The sequence below is a fragment of the Plutella xylostella genome, chromosome 4, assembly GCF_932276165.1.
Source record: "Plutella xylostella chromosome 4, ilPluXylo3.1, whole genome shotgun sequence".
Taxonomy (NCBI): Eukaryota; Metazoa; Arthropoda; class Insecta; order Lepidoptera; family Plutellidae; genus Plutella; species Plutella xylostella.
This window is the reverse complement of record NC_063984.1, coordinates 1,562,632-1,582,420: the sequence shown is the minus strand read 5'-3', so window position 1 is coordinate 1,582,420 and position 19,789 is coordinate 1,562,632. Positions and strand designations below refer to the sequence as shown.

The 19,789-nt window shown below is 37.2% G+C and overlaps 1 protein-coding gene across 22 annotated transcripts in view; it reads right to left on the bottom strand.

The window, feature by feature from the left end:
- LOC105380994 (patronin) overlaps positions 1-19,789 on the bottom strand; it is a 59,457-nt gene that overhangs the window by 32,032 nt on the left and 7,636 nt on the right. For 21 of the 22 annotated variants that reach the window (XM_048626930.1, XM_048626934.1, XM_048626899.1 and 18 more), the window contains exon 2: positions 8,174-8,269. In XM_048626930.1, coding sequence (XP_048482887.1) covers positions 8,174-8,269 — 96 coding nt within the window. Of the gene's footprint in view, positions 1-5,428; positions 5,742-8,173; positions 8,270-19,789 lie in introns of those variants that run through there. The other variant, XM_048626956.1, reaches the window with a different exon arrangement.

The following is a 19,789-nucleotide window of genomic DNA, read 5'->3' as shown; positions in this document are numbered from 1 at the left end:
GATGATGGGGCCGTATTTAGGTCACCACAACTCACATAGAAAAATCTAATTTGCTCGAATGAAATTATCTTATAACATTAAAAGATACGACGCTGACAATTACCACAGTGAGATGAAGAAAAAACCTTTTAATTAATGCTCATTGTACCGTATTTAGGTCGCATGGAACAAACAAAACTAGGGGAATGTGACTGTTTCTATTAAAAGGAAGGCTACCTTAAAATATTTAACGACCTCACCTTTATTTTGCTCTACATCTTCACATTTTAATGTGCATTGCGTACATACGTTTCCATTTTACCAGATAAATAAGTATTATGTTTTCTCACGTTTCACTCAAGTGGAATACGATTGGAGCGTTTATGGCTCCTATATTTCCTGTTTCCGTGGAGGAGACCTCTGAATATAATACGATCGGAGTGTTTATGGCTCCTGTTTTTCCCGTTGCTAGGAGGAGATCTCTCAATATATTATGTACGGGCCCCGAATTCATCAAAGTCTCCTGACTTATTATTTAGGGTAAGGATCAATTTCATTAATTACAATGCACATCTTAATATTATGTAGCATTAGAAAAATGAAGGCCCATTTTGTTTAGGTACTATACTACGATCCTGTCTATTACGAATTAAGACCCCGACTCCTTGGAGGAAGTTAGTTGGCGGAATCCATCTCGTTAGAAAAATACCTATGTTCCTTGGCGGAGTCTCGAAACAAATGAAGGTGAATCATGCATGAAATCTTGGCCTAATGTGTCGCCCTGTGTGCTCACAGGTAAAGCTGAGACGGAGCTGGCTGGCTAGAATCTAGCTCGAGTGATACTGCGTCACAGTTCTATAAGCGGGGTGGCCGTGCCCTTGTCACAGCGGGTGTGGCCGGCTAGACTCAAGCTGTGTGACGTCACCGACACGCGATAAACATGGTTATGTACATTATGGAGGTATATTAATGTAGTATTTCACAGTAAAAGTATAATAAACAATGGCGTTTAGTGGAGTTTTCTGCTGATTTTTGATATAATTTGTCCTCTGAGGTCGGCCATTATGCGTGAAATACTTATGGTATAGCTGTTTAGCCACCCAAGCTTACACTAACAAGCCAGTAGACGCCACCTGGATTACTAGGAGAAACCCCCGAGACACTAAAATTTTCTAGTATTTATGTAATAAGGACTATATATTTCTGAATGTAAAAATATAAACTTATAATGATAGCAACGACCTTGTGCTAAAATTACTCCAATGTAAACAAACATAAAGTGACATAATCGGTGTTAGCATCGCAATAAACGTAAATATTCGCAATGCTCATAACCTTACAAGAGTTACAATAAGCTAGACATTCCAAGCCAAAAGAGCATAGGCGTTCTTTGCCTATCAATGGAAGGGTCGCTGTGATTGGCTGTTGAAAATAACAAGGTGACACTATACAAACACAACCATATCATCAATATAACAAGTTTTCTCAGTTCAACCTACTTTGTGAAGTGTGCCATAATTATATTAGATACCGATGTAGGCATATCGACCGGCGGTACTTTAAAGCTGTGGGTAGATGGCCATTTCAAAATTTGAATAGCAAATTGACCGTTGCAACACCACATTCCTTTGAATTCAACATTTCCCATATAAAAGACCATGAACCAACAGGCAGAGCTGTAGAGTTCGTTCAAATCAAAACCTTGGTTTTAGCTTTCTGTACTACTTAAACATAAACAAAAAATACACTTGATTAAGTAATTAACAGTGACGCATTACCCTGATAATGGACTCGCTTAATTACTGAAAATGAAAAGGACAAAACGTTTAGCGAATGATATTATGGCCGCCCCGATTCTAGCGGCATTCCAGAAAATTCATAATAACGAGAGATATGCACGATCTCACTTCGAGAATAGTCTCCGAGGGTCACTTTATCTTACGAGAAATTATGTTTCGGACCACGACGGTCGTTCCAAATTCGGTAACCAAGACTCTATCTCGTTGCATTAAACGTACCAATCGCATGACAGAGTTTGATCTTTTGTGTTTTTTTAAATAGAGTAACCCTCATGTGGTTGAAGTCAGCGAAAAAGCTGTTGAAGACAGTATCGATCTACTCGCTAAGAGCTCTTTTGTGGGAGTATTAATAATGGAATGCTTCATCTCGTCTGCACATGCTCAATGCGGGCAAAATTGCCGTAAAATAGAGTGCGGTAGCCCTGACCTAGCCAAGGAATGCCATCCCAGGAATGTAGATTTTGTGACGCCATGGGTTCCGTGGTCACGGTAAATGTGACATGAGTATGACGGTAAGTTATTGTCCCCAAGAACATAATAATAGGAATAATATGTGTCCTACCCATGTTGATATTAGGTATAAATATTAATTTAAATGTTAAGATTAAAAAGATATGCAAGCAATATGGTACAATATGGATTTCAGAATGGCAATTTTATTTTAGTATGTTCGAGATTAAATGGCGAGATACATAATAATACGGCATTAATTTGCAGACGTTTTCGTCGGCAATTTTGTCGGTCAATAAACTTGGTGCTTTACATACGGGTCATCGTTCTACGATCTAACATAATAAACCTACCTTAGCTAAAATATACAGCACAGAAATTAATAGGGAAATACTATTTACTATTCATTTGCAAATAAATATATAGAATTTGCAGAGTGTTGGAAAAATTCACCTGCTTTCGTTGAGTTCATGAAATATATTTTCAGTATAGTAAAATAGTGGTTTCTATAGTCTATAGACTCTAGAAGAGTTAAAGCTGGCAAACAGTTAGACAAGTAAGTAACAGTAACATAATATATTTAACTTTAACCTTTGACGACGACTGCTGTTGTTCTAGTGAAAAATTAATCTTTCTGCCAGTGTGTACCTTATTTTGCTGTTTAAAACTAATACAAATATATTTATATAGAGTCTAAATATTTAGAGTGCATAGAGAAAAATGTGGGCTATAAGTTCAAGGAACTAAGTTATGTTATAAGATTTATGACTTGACCCAAATAGTTATTAAAAGTTCCAAGAATATCGCACATACCCCATTATAAACAGCGTGTTCGTTTGTACATAATAATGGTTTTGTAGAAATGGGAGTAAAATAATAAATGAATCAAAGGCAGATCGAAGTTAAGTTTCTAATCCTTATTATAATTATAAAATTATCGAGTTTCATAAAGTCATTCATATTTTAAATATAACAAGTAAAACAATAAAATGCGTGAATCATAACATCGTAAATGCAAGCGGTATACGTGAGGACATCCCTCCACCTCAAATTGCAACTGTACGTAAATATAAATAAGAGCTATTTCTAAGTTTTATATAAACTTGATTCAGTCCAGTAATTCCGTATGACTCACTGATTGAATTGAAAGCCGGTACAATGGACATCGTGAGAAAAGGGATAAAAAAATTATGAATTGAATTATCAAAAAAAGCACTTATTATAAAAGTCGTAACTAGGTTATTTTATTCATAAGTTTCATAACATTATATTGTGATTAATCAAGTGACTTTTAGTTTTTTCAAAATATTTTCACCTTAGAATTTAAATCATAAAAATATGTTGTCTACGCTACACCTATCTGACTGTTCAGTGACTGCTAGTAATTTAAGCTCAATTATCTGAAGATGAACTAATAAAATTGTGTAGACATGAATGTTTACCACAAACAAAATCATGAAAAAAATACACAATTCAAATTCAAAATTCGAAGACCAGCTGACACCAAGATGGCGGCCAGAAACAAAACGACAACGACTGTTTCCCATAAGCGGAAGTCCACCGTCTATTTATACATAAACGTGTCTTCATTAGCAGCTATTTATACATTCTTTAGTGAAAAACTCCCTGAAAGAGACCGCCGAAGCTATGCGGAACATTGCGTATACCGTTTCAAAAGGATTTTCAGTTCAGCTGTGATTCTGCTGTGAGATATTAAGCTGTCGACTTCCTGTCAAATATGTTAAGGGCAATGTTGATGGAAATAGCACGTTATACGGTTATGGTGTGTTTAATTCAGATTGAATTATGTTTATAAATGTTGAGAGTGACTCTCTTCTGCGATTAAGCAGATGAATAGAAACTCAAAGCGATATGGACTAAAAAGGCAGCTACAGTGTACTTCATTAATTTACATCATATATAATTACACACAACAACACTGACTAGTACACCTGCAAAAGCATTAATATAAAAATATCGTCAAAGTAAAATAAATTTGGCGAAGCTCGATGGACTCCTAATCTCATCAACCCCCGCCCACTGCTCCTGAAATCTTCAACTGAAACCCGAGGTCACTGACCTCAGGTTCAACACACAGGGCTCAGACATGGAGGTTGCTCAGAGAATACTTCACAGACGGCGACAAGTTATCAATAACCGCGCAAGGACTATTTATTGCAGTACAACGCAGGATGCCTGAAAACCTAACGCCGTCGTTGAAATTAGACCCTTACAACGACCACCGACATGTCAAGCACGGTGCCAGACCGAATTGTTAGACGTGTCCTTTACTATACTGAACTTTGTAAATAAATTGAGCGCAGGATAACAGATTGGTCTAGAGTTAAATATGTTGGAATGGTTGAAGCTCGTCTATAGAGGAGTAAGGGCTAAGTATGTGAAGATTGTGTTTCATTGAACACCTGATTGTGTATTCTATTAACATCTCATCCACGTGCCTAAAGAATATGGTTTCCGTGTAAGTGTTTGTAGCTCTTATTGAAATAAGTACAGGGTACAATAATGAACTGTTATGCCCATACGACGGTTATGTAAAATTTTGCATGAACGCGTCGTTACTAGTAGAATAAAATAGTTTACCGAAGAACTGAGTCTTGCTAACGATTGAAGTTGTGAAAATAAAATAAGTATTTATAAACTTCGCGTAAAAGTTTCTTCGGAAAAGTTATAAAGACAATCCAGAGTCCAGACATGTGTTTCTAGCAGCTACGAAATAAAAGCACAAGTTGCTAAATAAAACAATAAATGAGTCTTTATCACTTGGAAAAGGTGTAAATAGCTGGTTTATATTTCTTGGAAGACAGGCTGACTCCGTTACAACCCCAGTATGGCGATTGCAAAGTTATTTCGGTGGCAAAGTTCCTTAAACTCGTTCTCAATAACAGTTACTAATGGATATCCGCCGATTAAAGCGCTTTAGGGCCACCGTATACAGCCATTTAATTAGCAATAAACTTGCAGTTTTGTTTCGTTTTCTGCAATGTATTGGTATTTTAGTTGGGATAATGGTAGAAAGAATTGCACGACGATGGCTAAAATCTCACGTGGCCACTCCGTGTCTGAAGGACACCTCTCTAACTACAACCAGAAGACGCATTCTTGTTATCATTATTTTCAAAACTAGGTAAAGCACGTAGTTTTTCTTTTCAGAGCACTATTTTTAAACCACCAATAATCACCGTATTCCTCGACTTCCTTCTCTTCCGTCCGCGCTTCCTCCTCTTGCGCATTTCGGCGGCACTCACACTCGCACAATCCACGCACACCTACACGCACCTATTAGTATATTAAAGAGGTCACTAAGCATTGATCCAGGTGGAATTAAAGCTTACAGTTACACGGCACTCCCTGCTCCGTAAAGCATTTAGTTTCATACTGAACGTGATATGGTAGCGTGACTGCTGCCCGATCAATAGAAGACGAGGCGAAGGTTACATTTTTGCAAATATTACCCTATGCTTGGGTAATTGGACTTATGTTGGTATTATTGTTTTACTTTTCTTTAATAGATAACGGCATGGGGTTAGGTGGGCCAGCAAGGGGGAGACCAATTCGTGTTCTTAATACCCTTTTTCTAAAACAAGGCACGTTCGTTTTGCAACGTTTTAAACTACCAAAAGTGCTATAAGTAAATATTTTTAATCTTTTAATTTATAGTGACTGCAATTTGCTGAACATTTTGCTATACGAAGTTCTAAAACCGCAAACATGTTGGAAATCCAATACGTGTAACATTAGCTACTCCTTAGAAAAGCTAGATTAAATTGTTTTCTATAAAATATCAAGCAGCACTTCCACTAACCAGCATATTGCCCTACTGAAAAAAAGCAGTTACCTATTGTAAACTTGACGAGTTTGGGTAATCTGTGTTTCCGAACAGTTGAATCGATTTAGGGGTGCGTTTCTCAAAATTAGTTCTGCCGTCATCACTCATCAGCCAACTGTTGTCCTCTGCTGGGCTCTCCTAGAAGCGGTACCCACACAAAATTACGTCCTTGACCTTAGCTTTGGTTAAAGATTGATTAAATTAACACCATCGGAGGAGCAAAGAAATGGGCGGTGATGTCACGCGTCCTCACTGGCATATGCAATGATTTCATACTTTATGGAGGACCGTAAGCCTTGGTGACGGCCACAGTGCACGTAGGATTCGAGTTTTGCAATTCAAATTATACATGTGCGGTAGATGCCAAGACGCCCCTTTGCTAATTTATTTGGGCTTCTGTCTCGGTTAAATATGCTTATTGATATACGAGTATATTGTGTCAAAGGTTGTATACAATATTTCACAGGTTGTTGGTTTATGAGGAAAGCTGAGGACAGAGTGATTGCCCTCCTTGAAATGTACCTACGTGTGATAACCAAATTGTTTAATGAACAGGTGACATGTGCTTGCCGATAGATAGTAGATGATCCATAAATTACATTCAATTTATATAGAGTAGAGGTATGTGCATTTGTCCAATAGTAAATATTTCACAAAGGGTAGCCTGATCACAAGCAGTTTGTTCAACAGACAACCACCAAAACGTTCAGAGTGATTACGACACGAAACGAAATGGACTAAAATAAAAGCCGTGGCCTGGTATTGAGCGATCCACTACAAATAGGTCCGGGTAGAAAAGGGGTTTGAAATAAGTAGGACTTATTATCCCAACCTTGGCTCGATGCAATTTCTTTGTGCCTACGCCTGAGAGACAGATGCGTATCTTATCTTCTGTTACGTAAAAACACGACCAGCTGTGTAAAACAGTAGCGAAATACTTTTTGTTTTGAATTAAGTTAATTGCACAAGTTTCCTAAATAGGAACGTGGATGGACTATGTTTGTTCTGTACAGCTGGTGGGACGACCGGCACATTTTTAATAACATGCATTTGCTCTTAACAAGTCTAAAACTATACAGTATACTTAATTATCACGTTTCAGGGAAAACTACTTAATAATTATGATTCAATTCAGATTATTAATCTCACTATGTGGCCTACATTTGTGAAGTAGGTAAATTCAAAACATACCAATCCAAAATATTGGTTATCAATCTTGCTGAAAAATGTGTTGCGTGCTCCACGCTCGACTTTACATGGTATGATTACGACAAATATACTGAAGTCAGCATAAACTAAATTGACAAAATGTTAAGGATAATATTTTTTTACGAAGCTTGTGGAGGATTGCAATCTGTAAGTACCTACCGTTAATTTTAATGTGTTAGTGTGAAATGTAATAAAATAAATACTATAGTATACCGTATGCAAAGCAAAGCGTAAGTGAAACTTTAACAAAATACAAATAAACATTTGAATGCTAACGAAGTTCTGACGAGGAGCTAAATGTAAATATACGATCAAACAATGCCAGTGAAACTATTCACCGTGAGAATTCCAACGGTGTCCCGCGTCGAGGCAAACGAACTGTTATCTCTCTAAAAATAATCTCTTGACGTGATTTGTAGAGAAACCGTAGTCGCGGTTACGACATGCATTGATAATGCCGAAACACGCTTGAATGAAACTACATGTAAACTAATTATAGATGTACAAACAGAACGACAAGTTGATAGTAAGGTAAGCCGCGAATCCGTGCGTGAAGAATAAGTTGAAAGTCGGAATCACAAATTCACAAACAAGAGTAAACAGAACTTGGCGACTGAGCTCGGCTAAGACGACGTCTGATAAGTGGAACACGGAGCGGGTTAGTTAGGACATTTAATCCGCAGTAAACATCGTGAAAACAAGATCAAGATTTGCGGCACTGAAATGACAACACGATAACGTCGATCTCACTGAGTCGTCTTTTGTTTGATAACAGAAACTTTTATCTTTTGTTTTGATACACTTTTAAGTACTATCTGAATTTATTTTTATAGTATACCTACATACAGCAGTGTTTTGTACGTTATATGTTAATTTTGTGTGTACAAACCTCATGATCCCTGTAGAAGGGTTCCTGCAGGTTGTCCGGGACCCTGTTGTTGAACGCCTTCGACAGCAGCCACTTGATCGACGCCCGCTGCTTCGACTGCAACAAACAATACAAACTTTGAACAATACTATAACACTTCATACTTTATTTATTAATGTACAATACTTAATTACCAATATATCAGATCAATCAGAAGGAAACATAAAAAGTAGAAAAGGTGATGATCTTATTACTAAACATAGCAATCTCAACTCGGCAAATAAGTGTAAACGGTATAAAATAATTTTACTTTTTAAAGATTACCATCGAGAGAGAAGTAAATTATTCTAGCAATTCGTATAAATATCTGTGAATCGTGTAATCAGAGTCGAAACTAATTACAATGATCCGCATCAATAAACATCGTCAAACATTCGCGGCATGAAATACTGTACTGGTTCACAAACAAAATCCGTCTGATCCAAATATAGCTAATTAACTTGTACGTTTTGAAGCAGAGATTCATACTATTTTAAATGGAAATAAAATAGTACTTGAGAGGGACTTGGGAGTAGTAAATGTCAATAAAAGACGTAAGCATAACAAACTGAAAGTATCCTAGTTGAGGAACACACAAGTCGTAGCAGAGATATTTATGTCCACAACTGCTGTGGACAAGTTTACACAAACGAGAAAGTAAGATAGCAAACCTACCTAACTAAATGGGGCACATGTTGACACATTTATTGCATCTTAAACAAACCAATACGGATAGAAATATAGCGTCATAGTCATAACAGTTAGCTGGTTAACGGTGTACTTTGCACGCATTTGAATAGAGGATACATGAACAATTTGCGATGGTTGTCAATTGTGACAATTATTGCTGGTAACGACCAGCCAATGAACGCTTGTTTTGATCGGTTTGACAGTTCAAACGGCTTTTTCATCCTTGTTCTCATTTCGAACATAATTGAAACTGTATGAGGTAACAAATGAAGATCGTTACTGTACGGTTAAAATATTTTTAGTTTCTGGTCATTGCTTTTGTGTAAATGTTAAAGTAGATTCTATAGAGAATAAGAAACGTTTCATATGAGACACGTAAAACTACAATACATCAATGTAAATTTCGTTCATAAAGATGATTCAAATGAACTTTGTGAAGATGTGACCCTAAATAGGATTATCTTATATTCTACACTAGGGATTCATAATCACAAAGTTGTTGCTGTAGTAACAATGATCATTGCTCACGACTCGGTGAAAGCACGCGCAATGTCTCACTCCACGAGGCTCATGGTAGAGTCTCACTTTCTGCGCTGACAATGGACAAGTTAGCTATTGTTTTAGTTAGTGCTGGTAAAAGGTATTTTGTTTATGATAGTGGTGTTGATGGACATTATGAGTGGAATGGTTTCATTTCATTTATACTATTAGTATTACATACTTTTTTATTATTTTGGTCACTTTACGACGGAAAGTTTCCCTGAAAATGCACCTTCCGTTGTCCGAATAAATTTCGTGCGAAAGCGGGATAATCGAAGCCCTGCCGTATTGCTATAAATCATAAAAAAAAACAAATGATTACAACTGATCAATATCCAGTAAAAACTCGCAAATATTCTATAAAAAAATACCAGTCTCTTCCATCCACCAACAAGCTATCAGACAGTTGGATCTTTAACGACCACAAATCATAACCGCTCGGTTGGCGCGTGCCTCCGCATGCCGCTACAGAAATAGCCCTCCGCGACACTCCGGAATAGGAGCCCACCGACAAGAAAGGATCGACATCATCCCATCCCATCTCATCCATAAACAATCGTAAGAAGTGAACTACATCAAACAGTCTTGATCCAGTGTACTCGTACTAATTGACTTTGTAAACACGTGTTTGGTATTGAGTTATTTTTATATAAGTAAATAAAGATTTTATTGAGGATGTAGGTACTTTACATTATGATATTTAAAGTTGTCTAAACATAGGTACTAGACCATTGTAAAGTGTTCAGATGGGGGTACATTTCATGTCATAGGCATTCATAGGCACCAGTTAAATAGTCAAAGGGGTAAATTGACGTAACGGTAAGTAAAATATGTGTAAATATTAAAATTTACACAAACTATTTGGGAGCCCTACAACCCGGTGAAAACTATCAGCTTATTCCATATCTATATTTCATAGCAAGTCAGCAGAATTAAGCCAGATTTCTACAATACACTTAATTGTTACGGTATCGTCCATCAATCTCGCACACAAGATGACTAATGAAAATAATGTAGCTCATTACAAGGAAGATGCAAGCACCAAACCGACTAGAAAGTATGAAAGTGAAGACTTGAGAAACCGGTACTTTATTTTAAGGGGATCCCTAAAGCTAAAATGCTAAAGTCGGCTTGATATACTTGATTAGATTGGAAAAACGGTGGCTTCTATCACATTGATAAAAATATATTTTGTAGCAGAGGGTATACTGAACATGTTAGTTGCTTATAAATTGGTGCAGGATTATAATAAGTATGTTAAAAAAAATTGCAAACACACCATGTCTTTTGCCATTTTTTGACTTATTATGAAAAAACCCTCAAAATCAGAGGGCCCATTTTCATGGAATCTTATATGTATGTGTAGGTAATTAAATTCTTAACAAAGTTACCTTAAAGAGTTGGATTTAATGGACCAGAAGTCAACTTTTTTTGCAAAAAACTAATAAATTCCGGTTTAAAAATGATGACACCGTGACAGATTTCAGATTTCTTCAGTCGTCGCCCTGGTGGCGGCCTGTTAGGAGCGATACCCACGCCATTTTATTTTTTATCAAATATTTCACAAAAACTGATTAAATCAACAAATTATGACTACAAGTATTATTATACATATGCATTTGCTATGGAAAGTTAATTTTCTAATCATTTTAGATGCAGAAAAGCCGAAAATTCTTAGAAAACATTTCGCCTTTTCGATTTGTTTACATTTTTTACTATAGAGTTACAGATGCATAGATAAAGGTAAACATTGCACATAATGACACTTATTAGATTCTCCGAATAAGAACTATACGGTCAATGCAGTATGCCAAAGCGCGAGCCTGTTTATATTCTGAGGGGTAATTTATTTTATTTTAACGGTTGTGTATGGTAGGTAAGCTACACAATATACAGGGTGTTGAAAAGTAAGTTCATAATTTGTTTTATTTGAAACCAAAAACCGTAGTTAATTAAAAATATATATATTTTAAGATGTGGTAGTCTGTACACTACAGGTTGTTAAAAATAAGTAAGTATTTTTAAAAATTGAAGATCTAAAATTTACATAATTTTTTAAATCTATTTAACAAGCTTTGCAAAAAAGCGGTTAAGTGCGACTGTATCTCGCCATGAAAAAAATGAAATGTTTACTGTAGCTATGAATTTTATGCGTTACAAGTGGAATAAAATACCGCATAATATTATGTACAACTATGTAAGAGCCTAGTTTTTAAAAAAAAACTCATAAGAAAATATTAAATACACAGGTTTTTTAACCCCTGAAGGAAATAGAGGGGTGTTATAAGTTTAAAGTAAGGGCTGAATTTTTTTTTTAAATTAGGGTTATAGGTAATGTATATTTTTAATAATTTTTTCAAATAGATAAATGTTATACCATTTTTAAATTGCCATAAAATTACCTATAGTTATAGTTATAGAAAAGGGCAGGGCTACCAGTGCCCATTCGCCACTGCAACCTAAAAGATCTATAAATTATGACTCCCCATGCCGAGTCTCACTCTACAGGCCCAGGTCTTTTATAAACCTGATATTACCTATACAGGATGTTGCAAAAAGGGTATACTGTGCCGAAAGGGTTTGACTCAGGGGTTATTCTGAACAACTTTTGTTCTCCAAGTTTTGGAAATTCTCGAAAAATAAATTCGGTCTCTATAGTAAAAAGTCACGTGATCGAATAAGTTTCTATGTAAAAGGTTTTGTTACGTGAATTTTCAAAATTGTAGAAGAAAAGTGGATCAGAATGGCACCTAAATCCACTTTTGGCTAAGCTTTATACCCTTTTTTCAATACCTTGTATAAAATATCGTCAGCGTCACCTTAGATCGTAATCATCGTAACTCCTCGTGACCAAATTTTAGAGGAGACAAAAATACTGTTTTATTTGTAGTTCTAGTTGGCATACTACCCACCTAAAGTTTTTTTTAACTAGCCTAAAAATGATTTGTTTAGACAGTCTATCTTCCTGTTCAACCGCAGCCTGAGTGCCAGTGACTCAATGACTGAAAGGAGGCCATTAGTGCTCCTAAATAAATAAAGCAGGCCTGTAGATTATCTTTCAGTGTACCGACACATCTGATTGCTGTAAGAGCCTGATAAGCTCTTCGAACGAGTCATACCTCTGTGGTGGTACGGTTTCGACCTTTCGGACAGTCAGTTTGGCATCCGAAATGCGGATTCGAATAGTGGGTACAATACTTTGCGTTCGTTCACAGTCGGAGCAGGATAAGAACCACGGGCGAGTTGTTGCGCTGGCTGTTTGCTTAAAAATAGTAACCGCGTTCAACTCTATCCCCTAGAGGGCGAACCTTTAGGGCGGCTCTTGTATACCATCACTTGTCTTCTTATCTGCAGAAAATTGACAGAGGTCATACGTGTCTAACAAGTACATTAAGGATGCGAAAAGAGAGGGTTTGTTTTCACTGAAGAAGTTCAGTTGCGGAGTTCCACAGCGGTAGGTCTTGGACCCCTCTGCTGTGGAACTTGGCATACAACGCGGTCCTGCAAATCAAGCTCGCAAACGGCGTTAGCACAGTGCATTTTTCTAATGTCACACAGGTCGTGAGGTAGGCTGAGAGCCTCCTTCGGGGATGACATCCCAATGATTCATTACGAAAAAATTGCTGCAGCTGTGCTCGCCATGCAGTGCATGGGCTACTTCCGAATCTGGGGGGCTGTTGCAAAGGAGTCCGTTGCCTCTATACGGTACGGGTTCCGTGCGATCTATGATCCTTCCGGGAGCACCTGTCTTGTCAAGTCGAAGAGAATGGCTCGTATTCGACGCAACCTGCAGTACTGGTGGGATTGGTTGGAGGACAGGACAGCAGGAAGCTGCAGCAGCCGTCATGCTGTGATTCGACGCATAGATGCAAAAAAAAGTTGAAAGTAACTTCATGTTAATAAAATATTAGATCTTAATTTAACAACATAACATTGCAAAAAAAAATTAACATTGTTGAGTATGTTATTGTAATTTACTAAAGTAGTAATAAAAACAAAGGCTTATTGCATAGTTTTCGTTCACGTTCGCCTACATCGCACGTTGTATATGAGAATAAAGGGTATAATTACTAAGTTTTCTTGTTTAATAATCACGGTTTGGGGTTTAGAGGAAAACAAATGGTAAAATGCGGAATACAGTTTTTTTTTTCGAATAAAGAGGAAAACATGTGAATTCAAAAAACGTTTCTATTGACACCAAAGAGTACTTTTCGCCGAGAAAAGTGGAGTTACAATGTTTGCGATCTAAAGTGATGATAGAACTAGAACTTATTTTTTCAGTTCACCTGCTGCTGCTGTTGAGTGAAATCGTAATTAGGTAAATGACTCCTTGACATGAAAATAACTTTTTTTTTATAATCGTTATAACAAAACCGTTTTTTTTAATACAGCAATATTTGTAGGTGTACTTACAGTGAGCAAAAGAGCGCAGCAAGGTGTAAATTTTTTGGTTTTTAAGAAACAAAAATATTATTTCTATCATATCCCAAATACACATAAGTACTTAAAAAAAAAATACACACTCTCGCCTTGTACTAATGTACTCCCTTGCGGGGGTACTTACATGTTATTATTTTTCTGGTGACCTCCCCATATCCCTTTGCCAGCTACGTAACCTTTTGTGACACCCTGTATATGCAGAGTTCTGCAAACTACTGTTCTGCTTTTGAAACCCCAAAATAACAGGTCGTCTAACTAAAAGGTCACGTGACCAAAAAAAAAATATATGAAGAAGCGTTTTTTTCATGAATATAAAAAATTACGTAGGATAAAAGTTTTTCAGAGTGACGCCTGAGTAACGCCTGAGTAACGCCCTTTCGGCTAACTATACTTTTTTTATTACACGGGGGCAGAGTTTAATACAACACCCTGAACTATTAAACTCTGATAATATTTTCGCGATTTTTTTACATTCTGATTTCATTTCCTGGCTTAGAAATAACATCAATAACATGCTGCACACGTAGGTTTCGGCATAGTATTAAACCCTTTTTGCAACAACCTGTATAAATATCGGCACGGGTACGACTTTCAAATAAAAATAAATATTTTCGTATCACAAAACAATATTACTTACTTAGTATATTTTTAACAAAGTGGCATGTCTTCACTTTTATGTTTTCGAGTACTATGTTAAAATTTCATGTCATTGTCCGTAGAACGCCCCGCATACCTCAACCCCCCCTCACTAGATTTGACAGATTCTGATTTTCTTCCAGCTTTAGTGACAGCCTTAATATAGAAAACTAATAAGCCATAACCTTTGCGAATAGTTATGGATGTCATAAATCAGCTTAACGTTTATCGCAGAAACGGATACCGACATCATCACTATAAAAAGGCCAGATGCATTAATAGGATTGACCCTGTCATACACAAAAACCTTGTATCGGAAGTCGGAAGTAGGTTAATCTGCCCGACAGAGTTTGACACTTGCAAGTACCGCAGTGGAAATGAAAACGTCGCCATTTTCGTTTAAACAAAGTCTTTTGATGTAGGTTTTGTGTTCCGGTTAGTGTTAGGTACTTTCATATACAACGCTATAACATTTACCAAGTGGAGCGCATAGGCCACTCTCTACGGCGAATTCGTACTAATTAATTGTGGACCAATTAGCGATATCATGTGGACGGCTTCTTTTCACTCTCTAATACACTTTATAGCATTAGGGTCTTTGTTTAATTGAATTTGTTCAGTAATACCAATCATCACTCTCTGATTATGTTTATTTTTTCCATCCTTAAGATAAGGTAAAAGTTAGTGCCAGACCTATTCCAGCCTCACAACAAATAAGATTTTATGGATCGTTCATTTCATACAATTTGCAGTAATCGTTCCAAGCGAAAAACAACAAGAGATTGGATTTCCATATTAAATACCGCTTGTCTGGGCTAAGCAACAATTTAATCTACAACTGTGTACTTACAGACTAGCACGCTTTGTTGGAGCTGAGGAAACAAAACAAAAGACTTCAGTAAGGCACCCTAGTTTACCGAGAGGCGCCAACATAGCAGCTTCCCTGCTGTGCCAGACTGCGGTATCATATGTTCGCTTTTCATGTAATTACTTAGTTACAACAACAGCAGTACTGCAACTTTAGAAGGCGTCTCATCATTACAGATATCAGATGCAGTGTCAACAGACCGATTATGTGAATTGAGATGCATTTAAGGATCGATTATCCCGCTAACATCTCGACGGCTGCAATTCAATTGATTAATTTAGGTAGCAATAAAGCGATTGTCGCAGGGTTCCGTGGAAGTGGAAAGGTGCGTCGGCACCTGCACCCACGCCGGGGCTGAGGTCGCGCCCACGCGCCGCCCGCGCCATACCGACCGACAGAACTTGCGACAAAACCACATGCCCAACCAATAACAACAAAACAACGCCGATTCTCGATACCTTTGTGTCAAGGATTGACCATTAGCATCAGGATTTGGATAATGAAATGAAGGTTTGCAAAGTAACGCGAATTACACCATTTCTAATACATTATGCATATGTTTTGCTCAATTACCCTCAACTTTTTCCAATACGTGGGAGTCCAGTTGGGCCTTTAATGATAGTGGTTTGAGATCGCGTGCAAGGTTAATAAGCAATTAGCGTTTCTGAACAGAAGCCGATGGTGCAGCCAGACTGCACACGTCTCGTGTCGGAATTTTAATCAGCAAGCTCGGCAGTCGTAGCCGCCCCATCAGTTTCTTATGTTAGCAAGTCATCAACGGATGTGATCTGCCCATATGTAACTACTCAATCTAGTTCAGCATGTGGAAGCTGTTCCACTACACACTATTCAACACTGAAGGTCGCAACCACGATGGACATACAGGAAGCTTGCACTTGTGATAAACTCAGACGTAGATGGAATATGAAGGTTTGGACAGTGGACACTTCCAAGTCCAATATCGCGAAATCACGAATACACACAATATTCAATACATCACGATTTTGGGGTATCAAAAAAACAATCACGAGTCAAAACCTTTATGGAAGAGCACAATCAAATGAACAGTTCAGAGAAAAATCATACGTCGCAACCAACAGTGATGTATTATTCATGGAAGGTACCAACATGACCATATTTACCGATTTATTTCTAACCTGAACCGAGCGGAACTTTGCACATGGCGTTTGATGACCAATAAAGGAGAAGAAGGAAACGACTGGATTGAATGCGGTTCTATTTACACCAATTGGAAGTATATAACTTTGCAGTATATGGAATGTTGTGTGTAGAGTAATCAATGAATCGAGCTCAGTGAGTTTTTTTGCCATAGCTACAACTTAAATAATTTAAATAATGGCAAATTCAAGGACAGTAGTGCAATCTAAAATGAAGGGTCAAATCCACTCTCGAATGTAGCGAAACTAATACCCGTGATTAGTTCGACAGGAAGCAAGAAATGACTGTGAACCGCCTGACTCATTCAGCCATTGCGATTATCGTTTTACCTGGCCAACGATTAGTCAGAAATCTTCAACAGGTAAGCTTTTTGCAGTTTTTTTAAAAAGATAATTGTAAAATCTCTATAATAATAACACATATATTATTCAAAGAGGTATAAAACAATGAAATTTGTCTAACTTTATGATATACAGTAAATACATTATACAGTAGGCTGAGAGACAAAAAGAATTGATTGTGACCATAAATGATATTCAAGGTATGCCGTTTGAGCGAATCAGAACAAACCTTCAACGAGAAACGGAGCCCGATGCGATGAAGTCACGTCTAATGGCAACTATGAGCATACATTATGCTGCCCACGCTACCATTGCAGGATCAAATATGTTAAAAACTTTAACCAGAAAGCAAACAAATCCTGTACAGCACAACTTGAGCCTCCGAGATAGGTAGATATATCTTGATAACTTGTAAAATTTTGGTAGCTATCGTATAATAAGAGTAAAAACGTCGTCAGTCTCTGTATTTCACGGTTGAGTGCAAACAGTATTTATGGAAGCGTCATCACGCGACTCCATCATTTGCCAATCAGCATCATCATCATGGCCTCTTTAAATTCGGATCAGCGAATCACTGTCAAGGTTTGCCGAATATTAGTGTAGGAACATACCGGAAATGGATAATTCCCATATACATAAAGTAATATGTTAGTATCTATTTTTTTAACCGACTTAGATCATTCACATCCGTAGGTGCTTTATTCCTAAACTGAACAAGGCCAATGACAACATTGCTTAGGCGTGATAAAAGTATTTTGGTCTTGTCCGATACGCTATCTCCAAACACTATCTTGAATGCATTCATGAATTTTCCTTAAAAGGTTAATGTTATCTTATGCAAAGAGCTTTTCTACCAAAAGAAATATTCAATGTTTGTAAATTCCTTTTCTTAGTAACCAGAAAGTTACAATTTAGATTTGAATGCTTCTCGCCATCGCAATTACAAATAGCGATCTACGAGATAAACTATCACTTTTAATGAAATCATATTTTATAGCCAAGAAAGCATCAAGATTTTCATCTACAAGAGCGCTTGGCTCTCGGGTTTGAATTCAGAGAAATATTTAGTTACAAAATCTATCGTGAGACCGCCCGGTGAAAGTGTGAGATGTGCCAACAAGGGGGGGCAATGGCTAGGCAAACATTCCGTAATCACTGTAATACACCGCATCAACACATCAATGAGTATTTGAATAATACCGTGGATCGATCTGCCAGTCAGTTACGTTGCCTTCTGTCTACGTATTACATCATTCCGGCAATAACACTGTTGACAATGTCAATAGGACGAATGAAATCAGGCATAATATGTAGTATACCAGTATACCCATAATATTAAATATTGTAACCAACTTATCTGACCAACCGCAGCAAAACAATTTTATGAAGGATTCTCAGATGAATGACAGAATACCAGGTCAGTCAAGTTATTTCCACTGCAAGTAGGTGTGCCAAAACTGGTTGGGCTACGTGAAATGTTAGTAACATAAACAAAACTTTGTGTTTCGTAAGAAGTAAGTTTATCACATCTTACTGACTACTTTACAGCGGTGTGATTAAACTAATCAAAACACTTAACTAATGCAACGCTAACATTCAAGAACAAAAAGGATATTACGAAACACTAATGGCATAGGCTGATAAAAAATTAAAGTGGAACGTTAAAGGAAACACAGAACGGTCTCGTCTCACTAAATAATTCAGCTCACAAAACAAACTGATCAAATAACTGGAGAGCAGTCTGCGTACATGAATGCGGGTTACGAAAATGGATGTTGTTCGGGGCTTAGGGGATGGCTTAGTGAGACACAGTTCCCTAACGAGTTCTGGAACTTCCAGCACGCGATATTGGAAACACCTGGCATATGGAAATGCGAAAGCTTCTCTATCACTGCATTGTAAATAATGATATCATCCGAAGGGGTTCCGCTCATCTCGCATAATCTTTATTGACCAAAACTCATTTCGCATAACTCGTATGGTCTAAACTTTTTTGGCCGAACCATCACTTTGCCAAGACTTATGTGGCATAAGGCTCGTTTCGTCTAAAACTCTTTAGGCACAATCTTTAAACACCTAAGTTTCGTTTGCTCAAATTTATGTTCGTCTATACCTATGTATAATCTTGTTTCTTGTAATGTTATCTTAATAAATAATATATTAAGTACGTAGTAAATGTACAAACTGTGGTATTTTTCTCCTACATCCCGAAAATCACGATATTGTATGATAAAAAAATCGAAAGTTAACGACCAATATAATTATTACAAACCCCATGAGATCGAAACCTAAAAATAGGTGCGACGACGAGCAAAGCGAGGAGGAGCGTGTTAGGTGCACATGTTCATCAAAACCAAAACGGAGCGCAGCGTAGCGGAGCGGAGCGTTTTCCAAACAGCGGAAACAATACAAGGCACCAGTTTGCGCTATGTAGGGAGACGCTCCGTCAAAGTTAAAGCCAAACGAATATTATTACTTTGTATAAACCTAATAAACCTATGCCATAGCATTATTAGGCTATTCAAGATTTGGCCATACCATTATTAGGCTAAACAATGTTATGCCAAATAACTTTTTACTAAACGAGATTTATGCCATACGATTTTCGGCGTAACGAGACTTTGACCAAACGTTACTATGCAATACGAGATTAGGCAAATAAATCTTATGCCAAAAAAGGTAGAACCCATCCGAAGATTATTAACATTATAGAAATGGTAAAAAGTGATAAATCACGCTATCATAAGTGAAATTGGAGGTCAGCAAGTAACAAAAGTGATTCTGAATAATAGCGGCATATTTAGAGATGATTCGCCCAATCGAGTTATTGTTACCGACATCAATGTATTCGAATCGAACGGAGAAAGTGTTCACAACTGTTCGTTTGGAGCAGCTGTCTACATT